The sequence below is a fragment of the Ambystoma mexicanum genome, chromosome 3q (genome assembly GCF_040938575.1).
Source record: "Ambystoma mexicanum isolate Mex_15411 chromosome 3q, UKY_AmexF1_1, whole genome shotgun sequence".
NCBI lineage: Eukaryota > Metazoa > Chordata > Amphibia > Caudata > Ambystomatidae > Ambystoma > Ambystoma mexicanum.
In genome coordinates, this window is record NC_090926.1 from 833,336,349 (window position 1) to 833,356,235 (window position 19,887).

The 19,887-nt window shown below is 43.7% G+C and overlaps 1 protein-coding gene across 2 annotated transcripts in view; it reads left to right on the forward strand.

Moving 5' to 3' along the window:
* TOM1L1 (target of myb1 like 1 membrane trafficking protein) overlaps positions 1-19,887 on the forward strand; it is a 1,067,055-nt gene that overhangs the window by 582,368 nt on the left and 464,800 nt on the right. For both annotated transcript variants that reach the window (XM_069654924.1, XM_069654925.1), the window contains one exon: positions 12,434-12,494. In XM_069654924.1, coding sequence (XP_069511025.1) covers positions 12,434-12,494 — 61 coding nt within the window. The remainder of the gene's footprint in view (positions 1-12,433; positions 12,495-19,887) is intronic.

Consider the following 19,887-nt stretch of genomic DNA (forward strand, 5'->3'; position numbering starts at 1 on the left):
GCAGCTTTGAATAGCTCTAAAATCTCGGACTTGATGCATAACACGCAAGAGCTAAGGAAAGCTGTCGATGATTATATGCGCCAATTTAATCATGCGCCAGCTGTGATTCATCCATTGACACACCCTGTATTAGTTAGCCCAAAAATGCCTTTGCAGGGATGTCAAGTTGAATCCAGACAAGGGATTGCCCCTCCTATAGATGATAAAAATAATAAAGCTGTGGAGCGTATGCCTTTAATTCAAGATTTCCCTTTATCTCAAGTGAATACGCAGGATAATATCCTGTCCTCTATTAAAGATTGTTTAGTATCTTTAACTATGGAACAGAAGGCCCTTAAGACTTTGATGAAATTTCTGCTCCAAAAGTCTGCCTCAGACCCTTTCATCTCTTTAGATCGGAGGTCGAATGCCAAATGTGTTACATTTAAAATTCCAGCAGAGGCCAAGAAATCAAACCCCTCTTTAGAGGAATCTCAGGGTAGAAGGGAGGCCTCAGTACCAATAAGTGATAAAAACAGAAAGCCTCCACAACTTTATTCAATATTCATAAGTTGTCGTGGTGGCTCACATCCAGTATTCATTATGAATAGAAAGAGCATTATGGCGTTATTTTCTGATATTCCAGCACTGGAAGACATTGCATCCGGAGACATTGAGCAAGTGGAATTTCCTGATAGAAAGGATTCAACCATGTCCTGTCTTTGGATAAGATCACGTGTTATTCTTAATATCATTTGGTCAGCAAGATCATCCCTCTTTGAGCTTGGCTTTAGATTGAAAGCCCTCTAATTGAGGTCTCACAGCAGTCTGAAAAAGTTGAATGCTCAGGAATGGAGCTTTTAAAAGTGACACTCCCCCTTCCCATACATGGTCAAGTGGGTCACGTAAGGCTATTATTGATTATGTATATGTTGATAGAGCGCTATTTGGTCAGATCTCTGGGTTTTCCATCCTCCCTTCCTCATTTAGTGATCATTTGATGTTATCTGCCGAAATGGTGGTCCACGCTCAAGTCAAACCACAGTTTCGGCAGCGACAGGAGTCCTGGCCATAAATGCCCCGTACAACAGGTTGCGTTGGACCATCCTTGCGTTGGAGGCATTCAAACAAGATCTAGTGGAGGACCATCATCTGCTCCTAGAGCAGGGGTTTAATACCCCGGAATATTGCGACAAAATGCATTTATTTGCCTCTTCGGCCGTCTCACAGCAGTCTGAAAAAGTTGAATGCTCAGGAATTTGTCCCCCAAGTATAACACACGATAATGTGCTGCCTATTGTTAAATCTAACAAATGTTGCTGTTGCCATAATCTGTAACTAGGTCCAGATGAGCAGTGCCCCCTGACATATAAAATAGCTTTTTTGTGCTTGAACACCAGGGACCACAAACATGTATTAAATAATGCAAATTGTATCCTAACAAACTATGATTTACTTCTTCTACAAGAAACTTGGCTATTGTCTGCTCCATCCTGGGACAATCATCAAGTCCATTTGGCACCGGCATTGAAGGGTCAAAGAGGTAGACCAATGTCCGGTCTGGCAACCATTTTCAATATTGTTTCTATGTCCAGTCTAGAAGGTCTTCCTTCACCGACTCATTTATGCAATGTACTGTGATTTTGATTCAGTCAATTAAATTTGCAGTTATAAATCTATACTGGAATCCCGTGGCAATCCCAACCTCTTCCTTTTTTAAGGACCTTAATTCACTCATGGAAAAGGTTGTTGTTATTTCTGACATTTCGCATGGTATTCTAGCTGGTGATTTGAACATTTATTTAATTGAGCCATCCAACAAGAAGAACTCTGAACGGGTCACTTTGTGGCTTTATTTTATAGAATCATGGGATCTGATCATGTTGAATGGAGCTTTTAAAAGCGACACTCCTCCTTCCCATACGTGGTCAAGTGGGTCACATAAGGCTATTATTGATTATGTATATGCTGATAGAGCCCTATTTGGTCAGATCTCTGGGTTTTCCATCCTCCCTTCCTCATTTAGTGACCATTTGATGTTATCCGCCGAAATGGTGGTCCACGCTCAAGTCAAACCACAGTTTCGGCAGCGAAAATTGGGAGTCCTGGCCATAAATGCCCCGTACAACAGGTTGCATTGAACCATCCTCGTGTTGGAGGCATCCAACCAAGACCTAGTGGAGGACCATCATCTTCTCCTAGAGCAGGGGTTTAATACCCTGGAATATTGCGACAAAATGCATTTATTTGCCTCTTCGGCCGTGGCCAAAGGCAATTTATCCAACAAAGATCGTCCAACCCATGTTTTTGACCAATCTATTAGTCTCAGGAAGTCTCTCTTTTGCAGACAAAAAAGGCAGATTCTTCTTCTACCAGCTCACCATTGTGAACCGTGCCTACGAAAATTGAAGACTTCCTATAAGAACTGGAAACAAAGTCAAAAGGTGCACATGTTCCGAAGGCATGGTGAGCTGTTGCTTCACACAATCCAGGGAAAAACACCTCTCAGATCTGGAAGCTAATTAATTCGGCCACAACTTGCTCCCAGTTGTCATCTCAAATTAATGGTGTCTCCGAAAGAACTTGGGTTGAATATTTTACAAACATCTATGCTCTCCCCCAATCTAGATCTGACCTGGCCCTGTCTAATTCAATTAATCCTTGCTTTCATCTTAATTTTGATCGAGAAGATGTGCTATACTATATAAATAAGGCCAGTTCGTCCAGAGCTCCAGGACTGGATGGCCTTTCGAATTTTGTACTAAAACAACATCCTGAATTGTGGGCAAATACTCTATATACTGTTTTTGTCTCTATTCAATTGAAGCAATTAATTCCAACCTCTTGGTGCCAAGCGCTAGTGGTACCCATATATAAAAAAGGAGAACGCTCTGATCCGGCCAGTTTTCGTCCCATTGCGCTTCTTGATGCGCCTGGGAAGATTTACAGACGAATCATTCTGAGAGTTCTTAACAACTGGGCCACTAGAGAAAATCGAAGAGACCCCTTCAAAACAGGATTTGTTGAAGGTCTTAGAACTTCTATTAACATCACCACCTTAAATGCCATGAAATCAGCCTATGCAACAAGAAGTCAACCCCTGTACTTGGTCTTTGTGGACTTTCAAGTCGCCTTTGACTCTGTGGACTGCCAACTTCTGATTAACAAATTAATAAGATTTGGCTGCCCTCATTCTCTCGTATCGCTTATCAACCATCTTCACACAAATACAAAGATGCAGGTTAAATTGAACTTGAGTGGGCTATTATCAGACATAATTCACTCAAACGCGGCCTTAAACAGGGCTGCATTTTTGCCTCAACGTTGTTCAATGTATTTATTCTTGAAATGGGAGTTGAGTTCTTGAAGATAATAAATGATGCGCTAAAGCTTGGTAACCAAATCATCACATGGCTTCTCTATGCAGATGATTTGGTTCTTCTCTCACAAACACCAAGTGGCCTCCAGCCCCTACTTAATCAACTAGAAAATGTTGCCACAAAAAATAATTTCATGTTTAACCTGGAGAAAACACACATTCTAGAATTGGGAAAAGGAAAAAAGAATTGCTCAAAACATTACGAATGGTTCCTTCAGAATCAAAAACTTGCCATAGTAAATGATTATAAATATGTTGGTGTTACATTCAGCAACTCTGTAGCAAATATTCCTCATAAATGTAGTACATCTGCCAAACTTTCTTCCCTAATTTCCCAGGCCAATGTTCTCCAAGCAAAATTTGGCAAATTCTCATGTGTTCATGTTCTAACTTTTTTCCGACAGAAGGTAATTCCAATCATTACCTATGGAGCTGAGACCTGGCTACTGTTATGATGCTTACCCCCGGACATCCAGACCAAGTCCATCAGTCCAGGGAGCAGGCATCCAGACACCTATTGAAAACCCAGCCACCCCGGCTAGGGGCTATCTGGGTTCATAGGCGCCAGGCTCATATATGGGATCAGTCCTGGCACCAAAAGCGCCAGTCTCATATGAAGAAACTTACCTCATGCAGACCATGCTGCAAAGAATCCAAGCCAACGTGAGGCCTGGAAGGAACTACTTTGTTTCAGGGACTATTTTTTACTAGGGTGTGGTCTTGGGGAACTTCTTACCTGGGACTACTTTGGAGGCTATTGAAACCACGCCCGATGAGCAGCACATGCTTCGCGTTATTCTGCATCCTGCAGCGTAACGCTCACCGTGCCTGTCAGTCCAGCATCCAGTCTTCTGCCACGCCCGCCTCGAATCCGGAGCTCCTAGAAAGAAGGGAAATAAGAAGAAAAGGTTAGAGAAAGAACATTACCTTCATTCTTCATCTGATCCTGGATTCTTCGCGCATCCGAACAAGGAAAAAGACTTTATTTTGTGCGCATCGCACCGCCAGCTGCAGCGCCGCGCTATACTTACCAGTCTTCACAGCACCTCCTCGACCCGGCGCTGCTCCATCATTCATCGCCGAACTCCCGGCACCTAAGGGGACGAAGAAAGACAATAAGGTGAGCTGAGAAAACCAACAAAGACAATTTCTATTATCACTATAGACTTACCGAGTTACCGCCGGAGTTATTATTCTTCTACACACCACATCGTCTTACGCTGCACCTGTAAGGAGAGAGAAAGCAACAGGTTACGCACTGGCATTTTTTACCAGACAGTGTTGGTGTCATGATGCCTACCTCCAAGGAGCCAGGCGGGGCCCAGCAACCCCAGAGGCAGACATCATTTTCCCCAGGGAAGTCTCAGCGGGCCCAAGTCGGGGCCCTTTGGACTCAGTCCTGGCGCCTTAGGCGCCAGGCTCATAGCGGACCCCAGTCCTGGCGCCTTAGGCGCCAGGCTCATAGAAGAGGATATGTGTTTAAGTGCTTGGGTGCACACTTACCTGATGCAGACCTTGCTGCTTCATCCAGGCCCTCTTGAGGCCTGAATGGGACTACTTTACCTGTAGGACTACTTCACCACCCGGGTGTGGTCGGGGAAGGATACATACCTGATTGGTGGAAGGATACATACCAGGAACTTCTTCCAAGGTTATTTAAACCCCACCGAACAGCCACACGTGCTTCGCGTTGTTCTGCACCTAGCAGCTGGACGCTCACCGTGTCAGCTCCTGCATCCTGACTTCAGCCACGCCTGCCAGCACCCTGGAACACCTGCAAGGGGAGAAAGGAAGAGAATAGGCGAAGAAAAGCCCTTACCTGCTAAATCTGCATCCAGGAGTCATTTCTCCAACGGCCCTGAAAAGGAAGACATCATTTTAAAGGCATTTTGTTTCGATCGCTGTGCACGGCGCTTCCATCTTCAGCAGCGATCTTCCGGATTCAGCTACGCCCCGGCGCCTAGAGGAAAAAAGACAAGAACAAAGGTGAGAGGGAGAAAAGGAATAAGGAAAGCTCAGTTTCCTTTTAAGTCTTCCCTGTTGGATTATTCCCACTGCATTTCGGGTCCTGCCGCTTCCTGGCATCTCCGGACCCCGGCCCCTATGGGGAAAAAAGACAAAGACATTGAATGAGCGAATGCAAAGACATTACCTGAGCGCTCATCCAGAACTGTTTCACTTCGGGTCGGCGCCATATCTCCGGCACTCCGAACCCCGGCCCCTAAGGGGAAAAAGACATAAGCATTAGCGCTTGCTGCAATTAGACAACGAACATTATTATTAAGCTTGAACTTTTGAACAGAACTTTTACAGCGCCTTACCTGAACAGTGAAGCTTACCTGAACTCCCATCAATCCTCAATCCAGTGAAGTAACTGGGTTTCAACGCGCCCCTGCATCAGAAGCAGGATGGAGAGCTCATCCTTCCAAACCCTAAGGTGAGGCTTCACGGGGAATCGTGGAGGAGGTATCGTGGAGGGTTGGAAGGGAGTGGGAGGCTTGAGCATTGTTCCACAGTTGGTAATACTCCCTTTTCACGCACAGGAGGGTATCCAACGAGCCAGGGAAGCCAGAATAGAGGGGCCCTTCCTGTCCATCTTCAGAGTTCTGCGCCTTCGACGCCGCGCCTCCGTGGGAACCAGGTGAGCGTTACAGTTGGTTAACACAGACTCTTACCTAAACGAAATCAGATGCTACTAAACAACCTACTCTCGAATCAAGCTGCAAGACAAAGGAAGGAATCGGACAAGAGGGAATAACAGACATTTTGAACTCTTAAGAAACAAATACTTACGGCTCATCGCCACTTACCTCGGAGTCAATATTCGTCTGGAACTCACCCAATTCCTTCGGACCAGTGAAGTAACTGGTTATCTACGTGCCCCTGCACTCCACGCAGAATGGCGAGCTCATCATTCAAAACCATAAGGTGAGACTGGTGAAAGGGAATAACGGAGGTGATTAGTGGGAAAACGGTGGGGGTGTGCTCGCTCAATCCACGGGTGGCTAATTCCTTTTCTCCGCTTTCAGGAGAATACTCCTATGGGTCAAGCAGACGAAATTGAGCAGGCCAGTCCAGTCAGTCATCTCTGCACTACAATTCACGTTTGTAGAGGCCGCAGCTATCCAGTTCCGACTGTCGCCCCTGTGGGAGCCAGGTGAGCGTAACAGCTACCCCAAAAACAATCATATTGGGATAGAGCTGAGGCTCAATTTTGGAAAAAGGTGCTAAAACGTCTTAACTCAACGCCAAATGCTCTTTTGCGGTTTGAATTGGGTATCTTATCCATCCACATCCAAGTATCTTGGAAGAGATGTTGTCTTCATTCGTAAATGCTTATTGGGCCTCGCTGCGAATAATATACTTGCAATACTGACTAATTAGCTATTGTTGTCATCAAACACCTTTGCAGTAAATTGGAAAATGTGTGTTTTCTCTGATATGTGTGAAGCTAACATTTTGTTAGACCTTTTGCTTAACAATCCATCCAAAGCTAAACTTAAGCTATACCAATTGGACTGGCACTTTACCCAACAGAAATGCCTATCACTAAGACATTTTGACACACTAACTTTTGGTCACAAAAAATTCCGTCAAACAGCTGACTATCTATTGAAGTGCCCCTCATATGTACTCAGAAGTCACATTTTAAGATTTCGCATGAACCTATGGCCAACTAAACAAATCTTATTGAGAACGGGGCTAATCCATGTTGATGATTTGCATTGCCGATTTTGTAAAGTTGAAGGTATGGAAGAGACTTTAAAACATATTGCAATTGTGTGTGTTGCTCTAACAAAACAAAGGAAAACTGTCCTCCATAAATTGGTTGTATAATTTTATTTCACCTCTGTCCTGTTAGCTGATATACATGTTTATGTTTTGATTTTAACTTAGCTTCATGTTTCTACTGAGCTTGCAATGTAATTTGTTGCGTTGTTTCTTGTATTTTATGTCCTACTGTCTCTTCCTGATATCTTCCTGATATCTCCTGATATGATGTGATGTGATTGTAATTTTAAGTATTATGTAAACATTTGTTTTGAAAGGTTAATTTAATTTAACCAACCAAAATAAAAAAATAAAAAGAAATAGTTTTAAACATATTACAACTCATATTTCTTCTTGTTCAGGAAACGCAGGATAACTAATGGTGGCAGAACCACATTTAGTATGCCTGGTAACATTAAAGCATACAGCAGTAGGAGCAAAGACTCTGTTACTAATATCTATAGCTCTAAAATCTGAAAGTGATAAGGCAAAGCAGCTTAGACTGCTTTGCGAATAACTGTTTTAAGGACAGACATTGAGTGGCAAAGCGTTAAATAGACTGGACATTAAGTCAACATCTCACAGAGCAGTGTATTGGGCACCTGGTGGCTTGGAAGGTCCATGGACCTGAGGTTCCCAGATGGCGGAAGATGCTGTGGTTGAAAGGAGATTCCAACGCCCCCAAAAACCTTCTACACTAATAATTGTAGGGATCCCTGGAACACTAATTCATGAGTTACCTTCTGGGTCCAACAGAACATTGTAAAACATGGATAATAGTGGATTAAAATATACAGACATTTCCAACAGATCCAGATACCAAGCCTGAAGTGACCATAGAGGAGCGACCAGAACTACAGATGTTTTCTATATCCTCACCTGCCAAATCAGTTTTGGAATCATGAATGGTGCAAAGGTATAACCTTTGATTTTCACACAGTTCTGTTGAAAAGCATCCAGAGCTGTTGCTTCCAAATTGAGTCACCATCTGAAGGACTGTGTGAGTTGGATATTGAGATGAGATGCAAAGAGGTCCACCTCCAGAGATCCCAGAAGGTGAAAAGTCTTCTGAAAAATAGAATGAAGTAATCTCCATTCACTGGAATCCCTGACGTTCACGGAATTGCAGCTGGACTCTACATTGTGCAACTCCCGCATATGCATTGCCTGGATTACAATTTCACTGGGCAAACAAAAATGGCAAAATCCTTAGCTATTTCCACCAGCATACTTCAGTGGGGGGGTAATTGTTGACATACTATACTGCTGATACAGCATGCAACATTTAAACATGTCCTTGAACAAGCTTTTCAGAGCCAACAAGCCCACCTGTAATTCTAGACAATTTGCATGAAGTTCCCTCTCTTGGTGTGTCCACCCCATGTGGACAGGGTGCTGCAGCGTGCACCGCACCACAGGAGACGGGTATCTGACTCTATGACGCGATTTGGATACATAGCAAAGATTGCTTTGTGATTCTAGGATTCGAAATCATCTAACCACCATTTCAATGCAATCTTGCTTTCTGAGGAAATCCGAATTCAATCCACAGATTGAAATAGCATGAGAGAGGCCCTTCCTGAATTGTAGAGGCTTCAAACTCTGAAGGGCTTGATAAGGAAGAGGGCCTGGAAACATTTCCTGGATCTATGCAGGCAAGAGTCCCACAATCTGAGTCAATGATCTTAGAGAGATTAGCCAGACCATCAGAACTGATTTGATATCTTTATTGATGCATTTGATCTTAATCAGAGGGTGTTGAGGAAAGGATTGTACAGTGTCTATTTCAAACCCTAGGAATTCTATTATCTGGCAAATTTCAATCTGGGATTTCTCCCAATTGACAACAACCCTAATGCTTGAAGGCCAGGTATTGTGATTCCAGATGATGAGCTGCCATGATCCTGAACTGTGACAACTAAAAGGATATCACCTTGGTAGATGAAGAATCAAACCCACCTTGCCCTGAGGGCTGTCACTACTGGTCATCACCTTGGTGAAACAGCAGGGGGAAGACAACAGACCTAATGGGAGATCGACAAACACACTCTTCTTGTTGTCCCAAATAAGTTGTAGTTAGTTCTGATATGGACCATGGTTAGGAAATATACATCTTCGAGGTCCAAGCTGCTCACACATTCCCTAGAAGCAAGGTGTCCATTGACAAATGACAGTTGAATTCTCTATGATTGATAACAGGCAGAAAGCACTCCAAAATCTTCATTATTAAGAAGATATTGCTCAGAAACCCTGGAGTAACCATGCAAACTTATCTGATGGCTCCCTTCTTCAAGAGGTCTAGTACATCCTGGTGGAGTAAAATAATTATTTCTTAGATAAAAACAATCAGATCAGTATGAGTGGTTTGTACTGGTTTCTTGTAAAATAGAATGTAAATCCCTCAAATGCTCTGAAGAATCCATGGGTCTCGAGTGATGTACCAGAAATGGTAAAACCCCAGTTTCTTCCCCCCTATTTCTTTCTGGAAACAAAGTGGAAGGGGGGGGGGGGGAGAGGGTTTACCTCTGTAATATCTTTGCGGTTGAAAGCTTCTGGACCTGGATCACCAACCTCTCCCATGCTGGCGATGAAATGTAAAGGATGGGAAGTCTTCATGTACGTGCTTGTCTCTGGTGTCCTTGAAATGGGCAGCCAGGCAAATAACTCCATCCTTTCCCAGCCTGTTCAAAAACATTATCTCCAAAGACTCTTTTGAGGATAGCCTTAGCTTTATCCAAGGAAGTATAAATTCCCACATGCTTTGAGATGTCCTTGATAAAATCCTATCTGAAGAAAGGTTGACACACTACAACACCTGGCTCTCTAGAAGCCGTCTCTGCTAACTTGGGATCTGGAGCCAAAAGAACCCCTTTTCTCTTTCTCCCCAGGAATGGCTGAATTAGCATTTCACAGGAAGCAAATTGTTCTTTGAGTCCACTCATGGAGAGGAACGAGGTACACTGTACTTAACATTTTCGATAGGTGCTTAAATATTTTTGTTAGGGAGCCTGAAATGTTTAAGAGCTTGTCTTGACATCACTTCAGAGCTCTACATTTCTATGTTTTTCTTAGGGTCTTTGACCAATTTAGGAAGGATGGTGACCAAATGAGGGTCCACTTCAGACGTAATTGTAGATTTTTGGAAAGTGGAAGGACTGGGGCATTCTGCCCTTAATTTGTTATTTTCTTCTCTCTCAAAATGTTTCTGCATTCTGACATCCACATTCTTTGCCACATGGGGCAAAGTAGTCAACTACATGAACCTACGATAGGCCACCTCTCAAAAGACAAACACATACATACCCTGAGAATCTAACACCCCATGTGTAAGCTCAGGTGCTCCAGCAGACGGAGGAGCATGTCCCTTACCCATAAGAGGTGCAAAGACATATATATGCCAGCTGTGACCCTCTGAAATATTATTTTTGAAAGCGGAAGTTACCATATGAGCACCAGGCGAGACCTCTGTCAGCACTGCAGCTCTGTACCTCACTGCATGAAAATGCAGGTTAAAGAGTCCCGCTGTATTACATAAGAAATGCAATGTCACCTGAATTGGTAGTGCTCCCGCACTGAAGCTGATCTAGTGACTAGTCCTAGACACAACCACAATATTCAAAAACCCAGCAACAAAACATAAGCACTTAGCTGCTACAGCTGCAGCAAATAGGAGGAAATGGATGAGCAGCACCAGATATTTATAGACTGCTGATGCTGTACCTAACAACTTGTGTGCATTGCCTTAATGGCTCTACACATGATTCTAACTATTAATGTCTGTTGTTATTTGATTAAGTACAAAGGCTCCTTTCATTTTTATTCACTCCACTTTTTCGTTATTCCAATACCATTTTTTTTGTGTTAATTTTATTTTCAAATTTTCAAAAGAACATTCCAATGCCAATTTTTAAACCCAAACTATTTTACACCTTTGCTCATAGAGTTTTGACAAGTAGAAGTCTCATTCTACTTCTCCTGGAAGCTGGTACCATCTATTGCTTCTCGTAAGTGTCAACCAAATAAGTCTGACCTCATGCCCTCTTTCCTGTATGAGCACTCGTGTCCTGAAATAGGCTCACCACCTGTGCATTGCTGTAAGGGCATTGAAGGTGCAGTACGCCAGGGCAGACATCACAGTCAAGTTAGCATTCAATGTAGCTTTGCAGCTCGTCCGCTTAATATCACCAGGTCACTTGCGTACTTTGGAAGTGTGTAGTCAGAGGCTTCACTTAGAGGTATGCAAATCAGTGGCAAAGTTATTAAGCCTTGAAGACAATTAAAGATGGACAATTCTGACAGAGGAATCCGAAATCGAAAGCAATCTTATACAAATACAGAGTAAAGTGTGAAAAAAAGTTGGAATGTAGCAGGTGACGGCAAAGGCACATACTGTGTGTCAAGGTTATGAGGCAAAAGGATTGCTATTTTCTCTTGATTTAAGATTGCTGCCAAACGTGGTTTGGTTAGAAAAATATTAAGAAGCCAATCAGTAAATGTCTTGAATTAAAAAACAGACATCTCGCTCTGACTGGAAAACCCTGCAAGATAGTGGTGTTCCTGCTGATGAATTCCGTAGGATCAACACTCTATTAATGCTGTGTCTCCTTGTGGCAATCACGCAACATTGGTGTCCTTTTGGATTACTTGATTATGTTGTTGCTGCATGACCTTAACTCTCTCACGGTACATTGGGTTGAGCAACTGGCTTGTCACACTGTCCAGAAGCTTGGTGGTCACTGAATAAGATGAGTGTAGGTTCTTGCTTCTCTGCATGGAGCCATTTAGAGATTTTGCATTGAGTGCTCTTTTTACCATAGTCCTACGCTGGTGCCACCTCATGATCTCTAAATCATGGTCTGAGCGATGGTGTACTGCAGCACATGCAGAAATGCTTGAGCAAGTCAGTCTTGTTTCCTGTCACTCGCATTACTACAGAAGCACTGTTTTGTGTCACCTGCATGACTTCAAAAGTGAGTGCCGCTAATGTCAGCTAGAATGCTGATAGTGTGGAAAGTTTAGGAACAATGAACTGTTGAAGTTTACGTAGAACTACAGCAAACTACAGCGCGAAGAGCCTTATAGCAGTGTTAAGCATTGCACACCGCTTATAAAAATAGAAACATGTATATTTTATACTTTTTACATAGTCTTCAAGATGGAACTTACCCACATGCCAAATTTCAGGTTTATAGAATGTTGGGAAGCATGCAGAACATTTTGAACACACACTCATATCCACATATGGCAGGGCTAAATTAAGTTGTGATGTTTCAGTAAATGCCCATCTGCTGTGCTTTCTTACAGGTTCTTACGGAGCAGGACCCGTTTGTCAGAGGACCATGTGCGACAAGCTCATTGTACAGAGGTAAGACAATGATTATGAAATAAATCGTATTTTCTTTCCCTCAGATTATGTATTTGGACATTAGTTCTGTTTCTTCCACTAATAGGTGAGCACTACAACCATTCTAAATTCCCTCTGGCCTTCGGCTCTCAGATACCTTTGGCTTAGTATGGAGGGGTTCTCCATAGGCATATTTCTCTTAATTTCCTTCAATAATATTTGATAAAATAAGGAAGGGATTCCAATCATGAACCCGTTATACTTACTGACACCCAAAGGCTGGCTTAGACCTCTCTTGCTGGGATTTAAATTGTGCTTGGTGTTCAGCATGCAGTTTTCATATCTGGCCTAAATAGTGTTAGGGGAGTTTTCCTAAAGTCCACTTGGAGGTAAGACTCTATAAAACTATCCCTTGGTATACAGGTCCCCAATACTTAGTATAAGTCTGTACTACCTAAAGGATCTTGGTAGAATGGCAGAGCAGCCAGGTTTAACTTAGGAGGAGTATGTGAGCTATAGGTAGGTACACTGAACCCAATAAATACAATAGTTCAAAGAAACTGAAAGTTATATTAAAAACATGTATTTGTTCTTATATACACAAGGCATGTAGGTAAATACTTATTTCAACTAACCAACACACATAGGAATCATTAACAATACTTTTCATAGGTGACTTGTTCAGTTGTAGTTGCTCATGGTTACAATTGTTTCAGATAATGACACTGACAGTTCTACTATATTATCGGTACTAAAGCGCACTCGCATAGTTTACAGATAAACAGTAATTGTATTCATTCAGTAAAATCACACCAGACAAAGTCTGTAGGAAAGAAAAAAATGGTTATTCACACTTTATCAATTTTATACATTCTACTAACATTTTTCAAGGCTTCGAATGCTTTGCAAGTCCAATCCATAACTAGCCAAAAGCCAGTGTAGGAGTAGAGCAAAATGTCTTATGTAGCAGCAGAAAAGGAAAAGTTCCTCAGGAAACTTTAGTACTAGAATAAAAATGCCTAGCAAGACCACACAAGTTATAGGGACCCTGCAGAGGACTCTCTAATAGGACACACGCTGTCAAGCCTGGGCCACAGGTATGGGTGGACACCCAAACACCTTGTAACACATTCGAGCCACACTGGAGTGACTCTTCAGCTTAAGGTAAGTTCTACCTGTAGCCCCACAGTACCTTTGGTTAGAAGAAGTAAATGCAACTGGATTCTTTTCTGTGCAGCAGAAACGGACCCAGTCTCCTGATTCCTCAGTCTGGTGACGAAAGGACGGACTCTGAATGGATGTCTCAGCAGCAGTCGTGGGAAACAACCCTCAGCTTGGATTTCTTCAGTCTCCAACGCCGGTCTGCAGTTTTGCTGCCTTCTTATCAGCCCCAACAAAGGATGATTATCGCCTGGTTGATCTTCCTCGGTTCTTCAGCCCTGCACTCTGGTGAGGGGACTTGGAAGAGTGGGATAATGCCCCTGGAGGTCCTACTGGAGCTCCCCAAAGTTCTCGGTAGATTCATCCTCACCAACATCGCAGTCCTGTTTCTATGTGCTTGATGTTCAAATACTTTGCCGACACCATGGGGCAGAATACGAGACGCCCAGTGCGATAATGAATGCAGAGTGGTGAGACGTGAAGTGGATCACATATGTGAGTAAGTTGTCACTCCTCCGTGTCCTTTTCATTTTGTCTGCCAAAGGTTTGCCTTGGTGATTTTGTCGTGGCCCTCATAGACATTACAACCACGGCACTTCCATTAAGAATAAAAAGTGACACAGGCTGCCAGCAGTCCCCATAGCAGCTCAGCCTGGAAGTAATCAAGTCGCCTGAGCATTTAGGAATTGGCCCAAAGTTTTGGACTACCTCCAAGATACAAGTTGGAGATGTTGGGGGTCATTATGAGGTAGGGGGTAACCATACCGCTATTAGCGACATGGCTACCCCTTACTGGGTCCCGGGTCTCGGTTCCTTGAATGAGGAATTACCGGGCCATTCCGACCTCGGAGGGCCTGGTAATTCCCCATTCAGGGAACCCAGACCCTGAACATCCCCATTCCCATTCGAGCCCCCATAGGGCTCAGTGGGAATGGGGAGGGTGCTAACAATGGGCCCGTTAATAACAGGCCCGTTGTTAGCACCTTGGTCTGCTCGCGGGACCCGCTAAGGGCGCCTGGTAAAACAAGGCGTCTTTAGCGGGTTCCCGCGAGCAGACTCGTAATGAGGCGGTAAGGGGTTGACGGCTCTGGCACCTTTACCGGGGCCGTTAACCCCTTACTGCCTCACTCGTAATGACCCCCGATGTCTCCCATCCATATACCCTGAAGTGAGGCAATGTGTACTCAACTTCCGTCCTGAAGAAGGTTAGGATAATAGAGGACTATACACTGAAGCCCAGAGAAACCAACTGAAACACGTGTTGACTAGTATCATCTGTTCTTGAAAAGATATACACATTTGTACAAAACGGGGTGTAAAAATATGTTGCAAATACATTTGTCATATGGTTATATATATTATGAAAACAATTGTTAATGTGGAGAAAATGGAATTGTGTATGAATGATTGAGTGCGTGTGTGCGATGGAGGGAATTGAATGGCGTTTTAATTTGTTATGCGATTGATGCACAATTGTCGTAAACCTATGTTGGTCTACTACCACCAAATGATTGTTAGAACTTGGAATAAATATATTTTCTTGTGAAAATATTTATTGACCAGTCTTTTGTCATCCTCGATCTAACGTTCCATTTTTTGTATATTCCCTATTCTTACCTGGAGGACCGTACAGTATCTGTAGCCGCCTCTTAGCCGGCACTTCAACTAAAAACCTTAACAAGCTCCAAACAATGCAAAACAATGCGCTCCGCGCTGCCCTGCACATCCCCAAATTCGACCATGTGTCGCAGGCCAGAAGAAATGCTCACTGGCTCCCAGTTAAAGAAAGAATTAACTTCAAAGTACTCTCCCTTACACACAAATGCATCAATCATACCGCTCCCTCCTACCTAGCAGAAACCATCACCAGGAAATCTTCCCTTCGTCCTGTAAGAACCCCCCATGACAACCAACTCCGAGTTCCCACCATAAGAAGAGCTAAATCTGGAGGCATTGGCTTCCCACACATAGCACCTAAACTCTGGAACAACCTCCCTAACTCTCTCAGAGCGGAACCCTCGCTGCTTTTCTTTCGAAAATCCCTTAAAACCATGCTCTTCACATAATCACCTCCCACCCTCCCTTCCGACATGAATGACACACATGTTAAACGCCATGATGTCTGCACTGCTTATATATGTAACTAAAACTTGATACTGTAAATCTAAATGCCTTGTAAACGTATATATCTAAAACATGATACCGTAATTCAAAATGCCTGTAAACTTAACAACCTTCCTTCTGCAACCAGCCATATTCTTATCTGTAACAGCGCCACGATGCCCACGGGCTGAGCGCGCGCTTTAAAAATTCGAATAAATAAATAATCCAGGGTACCTTTTATTTTTGGCACTGCAAATGGGTCAGAGGTCTCCTGGTATTCGTGGTTTGCAGCCCTGGAAGGTCACAGCACCTCGGGAGATGGCTTGATTTGTAGTTCATCCTGGGGCTGGTTGGTCCCAATAGCCGAAGGGAAGAAGTCCTTCTCTTCGGAGCTCCTATGTCGATAAGAACGTTTTCTTATCATGACAGGACAGCAGTGGTTGCTTCACGGTTACTGGAAGGGTCTGCAGGTGTCTCTGGTCATTGTCAACTTCAGTACTTCTGTTCCAGTGGTCGACTTGCCTTCTACCTTAGGAACCTCACCTTATATTCAGATTTCCCATTCACTCTTCTGCAATCTCTCCCAGCAGTTTACAGAAAGGGGCGGGCAACTGTCCATTCAGGGAAGTGCTCAACTCCTCCTCTGCTTCCTGCTTTTGCAGACACACTGGAGCCAAGGCGGGGAGACACAAGGGTTTCTGCCTAAGGCAAAACACACAAACAGACCTCCCCCTCCTAGAATGGTAGAAGAAGGGCTACCAAAGGACAGCCACTTGAGAAATGACAAAAAAAGAAAAGTGTCACCATGTTAGAACACAGGTGTCCCTATTGTGCACAACCAAGACTGAATACTGTCTGCGGTAAAAAAAAAAAACACAATAGTTCGTAGAACATGTCCACTGCCACCAGCCATAACTGTAGGGTTGTCACTGTGACTAGAGCGTCACAGGTGCAGAGAGAAGGGGGATACTAGGTATCCCCTCAGCACTCCACATAAGTGGTGTGCGCTAATCTCTCATAAGATAAAGTTTTACGAAGGTTACAAAGTATCCTTCTATCCGTAAGAACAGTAGATTTTAAGGATAGTAAAATAATCCCAAAGGAGTACCCAAAGGGATTCCAGCAACACTGCACATAGGGTGCTGTGTGCTGCAAAAGTGTAACACAGATGCCTCAAAGAGATATGGAGGAAAGCAGACTCTGTAGAATAAAGGAACACCAAAAGAATAGAGTTCCCAAAAGTTAGAGCAAGTAAGAATGAATGAGGGGGAAAAGGCTCCCTTCATTCAGGATAGAAAGAAAAAGTTACGCAAGTCCAGCCAAAAGTGCTGGGTGTCTCACTTGGAGAGGGGATTAAGCATAACACAGATACATCTCCATAACACTCGTAGCCCCAGACTAAGGGACAGGAGGATATAATAAACTCCAAGATGGATCTCTGGTTTAGTCAGTCATGCTTTCTGGAGAGTCCTGCAACATTCTCATGCTGGGTACCTGACTGGTGAAGTCAAAGCCTTGATGGCTAATGGACGACCTGAGCAATTTTGGATTGTATCCCTTCATCTACATTAACCACCTTAAGGGTTGGTGGTCTCTTGGAATCCTGAAAGTAGATCCATATAGGTATGGCCTAAACTTCTTTAAGGCCCATTCTATGGAAAAACATTCACGTTCAATAGTAGCCCATCTGGTTTCCCTATCTTTTAGTTTTCTACTAATAAAGCAGATGTGGCGCTCCCTGCCTTTGCTATCAAATTGGCTCAAGGCTGCTCCAATCCTTGGATTGGAATCATCAGTCTGGACTAAAAAGGCCTGAGTGTAATCTGGAGTTCTCGGCACTGGTGCTTTACAGAAGGCATTTATGAGCCCTAAAAGGCTTTCTCACAGTTTTCATTCCAGTTTACCCTTTTGGGGTATTTAGGAGAAGACATAGTATTCAAAGCAGAAGCTATGGTCACATAGTTCTCAATGAAGTTCCTGTAATATCCTGTGAGTCCTAAAAAGGTTCTCACCTGAGTTTGAGAAGTAGAGGTGGACCAGCCTTGTACAGCCTGTACGTTGCTGGGTAAGGGCTTGATCTCACCTCCTCCTACCTCATGTCCAAGGTAGTCCACTTTACTCTGTCCAACTTGCCACTTGCTTGCCTTGATGATCATATTGGTCTGCTGAAGAGCCTGCAACACCTGCTCAAGGTGAATAATATGTTCTTCCCGAGTAGGGCTGAACACTGCAATGTCATCCAAGTATGCCATGCAGATGTTCTCTAACCCATTCAGAACATGACGTACCATTCTCTGAAAAGTTGCAGGTGCATTCTTTAATCCAAAAGGCATGGCCTTAAACTGGTACAGGCCTTCTGGGGTAGAAAATGCTGTTTTCTCCTTGACATGGTCAGTCATGGCGATTTGCCAATAAACACTTGTCAAGTCACATGCACTGAGGAACTTCGCTGAGCCCAGCTTATCCACCAGTTCATCAGTCCTTGGCAAAGGATGGGCATCAGTTTTGGTTACTGAATTCAAGGCCCTATATTCCACATAGAGCCTACATTCTTTGATACCTGCTTTTGGCTCTAACACAACTGGGCTGGCCCATCGACTTGTGGTGTGTTCAATTATTCCAAGGTCAAGCATTGTGTTGCCTGCTTCTTTAATGTGATTCCTCACATGATCATACATCCTGTAACCCCTGCATTTCACAGCAACACCATCACCAGTCTCAATGGTGTGTTGCTGCAAATGGTTAAGCATGGTGTAAGTGAGAACAGAGGGGCAAACTGAGTTAACAGAGATGTGTACTCCTTCTGTTGCTGCCGTGTCAAATTGAAAGAGTTTTATTCCTTCTATTGATTCATCTGAAGGGTGTCCCTTTGAAACATCTGGGAGTGACTCCTATCTCTAGTCCTTGGTCTAGACACCTAAGCCTTCAGGTGGTTGGTATGAAAGACCCAAGGGGCCTCCTGGAGGTTGCCTAAGTCTACCAAATAATTAACCTCTCCAGGTTTGGCTACAATCTTGAAGGGTCCTGTCCATTTGCCCTGTACGACTCTTTGTCTTACTGGGAACATGATAAGAATGTGCTGATGTGGAGTAAACTCCACAATGTTGGCCTTCAAGTTCTCAGAAGCCTCTGTCATCATGTGTGCCATCCTCTGTGTCAGGCCTACCACATAGTCAGTAATTCGTACAGGATTTAATGTTGGAGCACTCTCTGGACCTTCTTTAATCAGGGACAAAGGGCCTCTGACTGAATGACCGTAGATAAGCCAAAAGGGGCTAAAGCCCACTCGAGCTTGAGGCACCTCTCTTTAGGCCAAAAAAAGGCATGGCAGTAGAAGGTACCATTTTCTTTTAAGGGGTTCTTCTAGAGCACCAATCATGCTCTTCATAGTTCTATTAAACATCTCTACTAATCCATTTGTTTGAGGGTGGTAGTACGTAGAGAACTAGATAGTGACCCCACAGATTTTCCACATGGCCTGCATGTAGTGGGACATAAAATGTGACGCTCTGTTGGATACAACCACCTAAGGATATCCTACTCTGGTAAAAAAATACCAAGCAGGGCTTTAGCCTCTGCTTGAGCAGTAACAGTTCTCATTGGTATAGCTTTAGAGTATCTAGTGGCATGGTCCACTACAATCAATATAAATTGGCTGCCTTAAGTAGTAGGATGGTCTAGGGGACCAACAATGTCAATTCCCATCCTTTTAAAAAGAACTCCCACACCTGGGAGGGGCACTAAGGGTACCACATTCTTGGATGCATTCTTGCCAGACTATTGGCAAGTGGGCAGCTCCTGCAACGTTGTTCTACTTCTGCTCCCATCTTGGGCCAGTAGAAGTACAATGGGAATCTCTCTTTTGTCCTTTTTGAACTCAAATGACCAGCCAGAGGGACCTCATTGGCTATTTGCAGCAATTTGGATCTCTGTGCTTGGGGTACCACCAGTCTACCTGGGGTTCCCTGGAATAGATTCCATATGTTCATTATAGAGGAGGCCATCCTCCCAGTAGGGCTTATGCTTCCCAGGTCCTTGCTCTTCACTCTGAGAAGCTGCCTGCTGACACAGACCTTCACGAGAGGGATCCTCCCTTTTGTCCCTAACTGTCCTAGAGGGTTCACCTTCTGCAAGCAGATGGGGAGCAGGT